We start from the raw sequence: 6,887 nt of genomic DNA, 5'->3' as shown, positions 1-6,887 counted from the left end.
TCTCCTTCCTGCACCTCTTTGGTGCTGGGAGGCGGGCCTCGGGGTCGCTGTCTGCGCCGCCGCCTCTGTGGGCCGGGCGAACTCACGTGACCCGCGCTGGCTCTGGAGCGGCTGGCAGCGCTAAGGAAGCGGCGGCGGCGGCGGCAGAGGCGGCGACAGCAGCTGGGAGGTAGCGACCTGGAGAGCGACCGGCCGGCTGCCCTCTCGGACGGCCGCGGCGAAAGAGAAAAATGGCGGAGGCCTCGGCGGCCGGGGCCGGCGCGGGCGCCGCGGTTGCCGCGCACCGGTTTTTCTGCCACTTTTGCAAGGGCGAGGTCAGCCCCAAACTACCGGTAAGAGCTCTGTGTCCTCTGCGCTCGGGCATCGGCCTGGATTCCTCGCCCCGATATCCCGGAACAGGTCTTAAGCTTCCCGCCCATCCCCGACTCCCCTGACATCGGTCTCCCAAGTACTTGCTGCGTCCCGGTCGCTGGCCCCAAACCTCGGGCGTCCCGGTCCTGGCTCCGTAACTCCCGCTCGCATGCTCCACCTGCCCCTCACTCTCTCTCCCCTCTTGACCGGCCCTCCCCCTCCATTTTTTTTTTTTTTTTTGGTCTTCTTTAGCAAGTTCTCTTCTGACATCCCCTCAGTTTTCTTGCACTCTTCTTCACCTTGTCTCCTTCCCACGATGACCTCTCTTTTTCCCCCACTCGATACTCTTTCCGCTGTTGCTTCTCACCTTTCTCTATTTCCTTTTCCACTTTTCACCAGATCCTCCCCTCCCCCATCCTCATTGAAGCAAAATAGCGGATTGCTGAGGATTGTCCTTATTCGGTTGTCTCTAGGGAAGAAAGGAGGAAGAAAGCACGGAAAGAAAGAGAGGGTTGGAAGGTAACTGGGATGGAGAGGGGGATTTTGCTATTCAGGGGTTTCCAGCGTTCTTGTGAAAGTGAAAACAGCAGTGTACTAATGACTTGCAGACTGCCTGCGCTCCCTATCACTGTTGAAGGAAATGGCTTTAGGAAGAAGGCAGAACATACTGTTTCAACTTGCTTATTTTAGTTGTCATGCTGCCAGTGTCTTTAGCACCACCTGCCTTACCCACCCGTCCTCCCCCGTTCTATCTCTTCACTTAATAGAAAAGATCTAGGACAGAATGCTGGGGACCGCATCATCTGATGTAAAATTGGTTTTCACCACTATCTGCCAGACTGTGTTAGCCCCTAGAGAGGTAGTGCTATGGCTGTGACAAAAAGTGCTGCTGCAGCATGCTAGCCAGCTACAGCACGCCAGTCGCACAGGCTGCTTGGGGTTGGGTTATAGCTACCACAGGGAGACCCACCAGGGTGAGTGTTAATCCTACCTTTGGCCACATCTTTAGAACTAGTTATGTTTGTTCTTTTCCTTAGAAGTATCTGTGTTCAGCCTTAATACAGGGTGCCTGTCTAACAACTTCCCTCAGTGTTTATAGTGCCTCATACAATCTGTAAGAAAGCCTACTAAAGTGTGTCTGTATGTCTTATTTCTTGGAAACACAAACGGAGTCCAGTGAAAAGTGCCCAAAGTTATTTTAGTCTTTTTCACCTAAAGGTTGTGCGTTTTCAGGCTTTTACAGCATTTTCTTTTCTTCTCTTTTTGCCCGACCGCCAACTTCATAGTTGCAGTGTCATCTACATGCTGTTTTAGTTTTGCTTGCTGATTCGGCTGTGTTTGTGTCTGTGTGCTTTTTGCCATACTTCAGTGCTGAGAAGAGCAGGTGCCTTGTTTTTTTGTCAGCGGACATCAGAGCCTCCAGAATGCTCCCTTACTACTGAGAAGGAGTCTGGAATTCAGCCAGTATGTGTGTGACCAGTGACATGTTGAATGTGATGTCCTATTGAACAGTGTGGCCTCAGCTCTTCTGATCTTTAAGTTGCTGTTCACTGTTTGCCTTTAGGAGTGAGGAAACAGTCTAACTTTCCGCAACTTTTTATATCTTTTCTTCTTACCATCTCAAGTCCTCACTTCAAAGTGCTCTTGAAAAGGGATCATTTGAAAGACTTTTTAGGTGTTTTTCTAAGCCTTAGTTTGATACATGGAGGGGAAGTTGTTGATCTTTTTAGACTGATTTATTATCTGTCATGCCTGATTTGTAAATTGAGGCCTAACACTATTAAGTGCAACTGAATACTTCCTGCAGACATACCAGGTTCTCTCAGCTGAATGTCCTGGAGGTGATACTGAGGAGTATGTGGTTTCTGCCCTTAAGCACCTCACAGTTTTGTTGGAAAAAGTAACAGCTAAGGTGAATGAGGATGGATAATAATGTGGTTTAGAATTCAGAGAGGGGGAGACATGGTAGCATTGGTGATGTGAGGTCAGGGAAGACAGATGAGATGGGATTTAAATTGAGTTTTGAAGGATAGGTAGAGTTCAGACTGAGGAGACAGCATAGACTGAGGTAGAAAAGGAAGAGTGAGTTGAGGAAGAAGGGAGAAACATTTAGTAAATCAGTGTTGCTATGCATTTTTAGGAAAGGTGCAGTGAGGTTAGAAATATAGTTTTGATTTGTGGATGAGCCAGTGAGTTTCATGTTTCATGGCCATTTCTGTATCCTTAACCCTAGACTGTCATCTTGAAAATGTTGAGTGTAAGAATGACCAGGTTAGTAAGTGGCTGATTCAGTACAAATCAATCTCTGCTACTGAAAAACCAATTCAGCACTGGTTAGTCAGTAATATTATCATATATATTGGACAACATTGAAGTTTTTTAAAAATAATTTTTTATATAAACTTGGGATTCTCTCACTGTAAGTACTCAGCATTCATTAGGCATGCATTGTTTCTTGAACTGGATCAGTGTTGTGGTAAACCTGAATGTCTTTCTGCAGATAGCCAGAATAAAGTTTTTCTTTGTCTGGGGTTAATTTACATCTCAAGAGGGTACTTTGGTGGTAGTTGGATCACAAGATCCATTACCCAGGAGTGTTGCTCTCTCTGAACACCAGAGGCTGGTATTGAGTTTTACATCAGCCTTTAGTGAGCTATTGCTAGGGAGGTTTCTTCACCCAGTCAGTGGGAGGAACTGCTTCAGAGCCATCTCATCTCTTGCCAATTTATTCACCACATAAAGTCATAATTTTGTTCATTGGGACTAGGTTGCAAGGTTTTACAATTCTTTATTTCTTTTCCCTTCCCCAATCTTTAGGTTATAGCACTTCATGATACATTTGGAAGTATACAGGCAATAGCAATAGCTTGCTCAATGTTCATCCCTGAAACTACCCTTAGGTTTTTATTGTTTTTCTTGTCAGTCCTGCTACTCTGAAAGATTCACAGGCCCAGCTAACTTCAATGGCTGTTTTAAAAGTTTTTTTTTTGGTTATAACTTCTGAGAGAGATTGGAGTGTGTCTAATGCTATGTAGGTTAAGCCACATTTGGTTGAATTAATTTAATTTGATGAAATAACCTCCTTACTCCTAATCCTGATCTATCCATCTCAGCTTTGTGTGTTTTTGATTTGGATCCTCCCAGATAAGAAGACAAAAGTTTCTTTTAGAAATAAGATATTAAGAAATGAGGGGGAAATCATGAAGGGAATTTTAGAATGAAAATACATTCAGTGATATTGTTATCATTAGGTTTCTAAAAAGCCTTTATTCTAGAAGTGAGTAATGATTTAGGAATTTATTTTTTAATTAACAGTGTTTTCCTATTTACAGTGGAAATGGTTTTAGTAAAATTTAGTGAATGTTAAACTTGGATTTTAAAATAAGAGATTTTGATTATATATATGGTCTGAAGCCCTAGTCTTTCAAGTTTATATATATAACTGGGTAAAATGCCATTGTATATTTTTTGGTCATCAGATGACAAAGGAAATACTTAAGTAACTTAAAGTTATTTTGAAAATACAGCAGAAGCTTCTACCTCACCTGACTATCCCATTGAGAGACAATGAAGCCAAGACTGATGGAGTTAACTATGTGACACTTAGGGATGACTGGGTAGTGCCACAGAGGGCTGTGTCATGGAATGTAAAGGTGTCATTCCATCTCCATACTACCTTCCCCCACTTTTAAATCAAGGTCAGGGAATATTACCTTATGAGATTAAATCCTGTAGCGTCATTAAGCAGGTGAGATAAATCATATGCAGAGTAAACTACTTTTGGTATTGATGAAACTAGGGTGATTCTTAAGTGTTTTATGGAGATCAGAGTATCCAAAGCCAGAGAAGAGACCAGTGTAATTAAGGACTGCAAGTGTATTGCTCACCTCTGAGGCTTTGTCTGAAGGAAGTAGCTGGCTTCTCTCCCTCTCACGTCTCCTTATTATATCACCTTTGATCTAATGAAATGTCATCCTTATCAATAAGTAATATTGGTTTGGTTCTTTACCAAGTGCTATACAAGTCATTGTCATTGTGCTGTGCTTGTAATGACTCTAATACAGGAAAACTTTCTAACCACCCCATAAGAGTAGGTAAAAAGTAGACTCCCTAAAGACTTTGTGATTCTTAAAACTCTAAGCTCACTGACCTTGCTTTTTAAAGTTGCATGATTCTTAGAAAGATCCTAGAACGGTGTCTAAGTAATGTTAGTAGTTTTGTTGAGCTGAGGAAACAAATTAGTGATTTGAGCTGGGTTTTAGAGGTTTTAATAATTAGATTTCTTTTTTTAAAATAAATTTATTGTATTTATTTATTTTTGGCTGCGTTGGGTCTTCATTGCTGCGCGCGGGCTTTCTCTAGTTGCGGTGAGCGAGGGCTACTCTTCGTTGCGGTGCATGGGCTTCTCATTGCGGTGGCTTCTCTTGTTGCAGAGCACAGGCTCTAGGGCACATGGGCTTCAGTAGTTGTGGCGCATGGGGTTAGTTTCTCCGTGGCCTGTGGGATCTTCCTGGACCAGGGCTTGAACTCATGTCCCCTGCATTGGCAGGCAGATTCTTAACCACTGCGCCACCAGGGAAGTCCCAATAATTAGATTTCTTAAATTCTGCTACTGGTGACTTCAGTTAAAAAGTGTGCTTGATTATCTAGCATCTTTCTGGTGCTATATAGCAATTGCTTATTAAAAGTCTCTTGAATGATAGTCTCTTGACCCCGTAGTTATATTTAAAAAGTAGTGGTGTTAGTGGTATGAGATCTTTATCTAAAAGGCTTCAGTGGAAGAAAATGCAGGTACTACCATGTGAAGTTTGAACATATAGTGTCAGTAAGTATGTTCCCTGCAAAGATCTAGAAATAAGAAATAGGTATTCTTACGGGTAGAATGCTAGTTCTGGTCTTGAAATTCTACTGATAAATAGACATGTATATCTTGGGTAAATCTGTGGGATTTTTTTCAGTATGAGGAAGAACAAGAATCTTTAAACTCACTGCAGATGAAATTCCTTATATTTTTTGGGGAAGTACGAGCTGATTGCTAACACTTTGTGTTTCTTTATGTTTACGTGGCTTTTTATGATCTTTGCTTACGTCCAGGGAGAGGGTGCTAAGGTCTTTCAGACAGCCATCTTATTAGAAGAGGAAAAAAAAAAGTGGATTGTTTCTTATTCTCTGTAGTCAAATTAGAAGGGGTCTGAGAATAAGAAGCCTTTGGATACTGACTTATTTTTATGTCTCCACAGCTTAATATTGATAAATAAAGGAGATAATGTAGAGTAGTGGCTCTCAACGGGGGGCAGTTTTGCGTTTTAGGAGGAAATTCGGCAACATCTGTAGACATTTTCTACAACTGGGTTGTTGTCACTAATGGGGGAAGGGGAGGGTTGTTTCTGACATCTATTGGATAGAGGCCAAGGATGCTGCTAAACATGCTTCAATGGACAGGACAGCCCCCCACAACGAAGAATTATCGGGCCCAAAATGTCTAGAGCGCTGAGGTTCAGGAGCCCTGGGTATAGAAGGATAAAGGGATAGTCATTGGCTTCTCGTGTCAGTCGTGCTTAAGGTTTTGTCCTGGGTTAGTTTTGATTTCGAATTTTGGGATCCTGTTGAGAATTTTCAGGAAGATAATTGAGACCATATAATTTTAGCCAAAGCCCTGATGGTTGGGATTGTTTAGAACAGGAGTTAAGTGGCTGCTATTCCATTATAGCAGTATCTCTTGGGGTCACTTTCTTTCCTTGTGGTTACTGAGACCAGAGGAATTGGATCACTCCTCTCAAGTTACACACTGTGGGGCAACTTCTAAAAGAAAAGTATCCAAATTTTTTGTCAGTTGGGAATTGAGGTGGTAACAGCACATGTAACTTAGTACGACATCTGGAAATTCCAGTTTGAAAACAAAGCAAAAAGCAGACAAGTCTAACTTAGTTTTTCTATAGCTCATCTTAGCATTAATCAAGTTTTACTTTCTGTGTTTCTTGCTCTTGAAAGTTTTCCTGAGCTTAGGAGATGTTGTGCTTAGACGTTGTTTCTTCAAACTCTTGGTCGAGTGGGTGAATTAAAGTTATCAATTCTTGTTCTAATACTAATTCTTCAAAGGGCTGGAGTTAAGTCATCTGACCCTCTCAGTTTATCTTAGTATATCCCACTGTAAAATACTACTGAGGTGGGGCTTCCCTGGTGGTGCGGTGGTTGAGAGTCCGCCTGCCGGTGCAGGGGACATGGGTTCGTGCCCCGGTCCGGGAGGATCCCGCAGGCCGCGGAGCGGCTGGGCCCGTGAGCCATGGCCGCTGAGCCTGCGCGTCCGGAGCTTGTGCTCCGCAGCGGGAGAGGCCACGACAGTGAGAGGCCCAAGTACCGCTAAAAAAAAAAAAAAAAAAAAATACTACTGAGGTGTGCCTATTGAAAGCTTGAGTGGGTATTCGGAGAAATGGAGCTATGTAATCTTTGATTGAAAGGTTGTGTAGGAATGAGCAGTCCTTATTTGTAGAGAAATAAGGCCTTTACATAGGAGAAACATTTTAGGTAGTTCTTAT

General features: G+C 42.9%; 1 protein-coding gene across 3 annotated transcripts in view; it reads left to right on the top strand.

Moving 5' to 3' along the window:
- The first annotated feature begins 25 nt into the window (after positions 1-25).
- The window catches only part of RNF115 (ring finger protein 115), a 60,708-nt gene continuing 53,846 nt past the window's right edge, over positions 26-6,887 (top strand). Inside the window, exons 1-2 of one of the 3 annotated variants that reach the window (XM_067727539.1) lie at positions 195-332; positions 751-870. Coding sequence is in view for 1 of the 3 variants with exons in the window: in XM_067727537.1 (XP_067583638.1) it covers positions 231-332 (102 nt within the window). In the remaining 2 variants the exon portion in view is untranslated. Of the gene's footprint in view, positions 333-750; positions 871-6,887 lie in introns of all 3 variants that reach the window. The other 2 variants (XM_067727537.1, XM_067727538.1) reach the window with 2 other exon arrangements.

Source organism: Pseudorca crassidens, chromosome 2 (genome assembly GCF_039906515.1).
Source record: "Pseudorca crassidens isolate mPseCra1 chromosome 2, mPseCra1.hap1, whole genome shotgun sequence".
NCBI lineage: Eukaryota > Metazoa > Chordata > Mammalia > Artiodactyla > Delphinidae > Pseudorca > Pseudorca crassidens.
The sequence above is the reverse complement of the archived record's forward strand: the minus strand, read 5'-3'. Positions and strand labels throughout refer to the sequence as shown.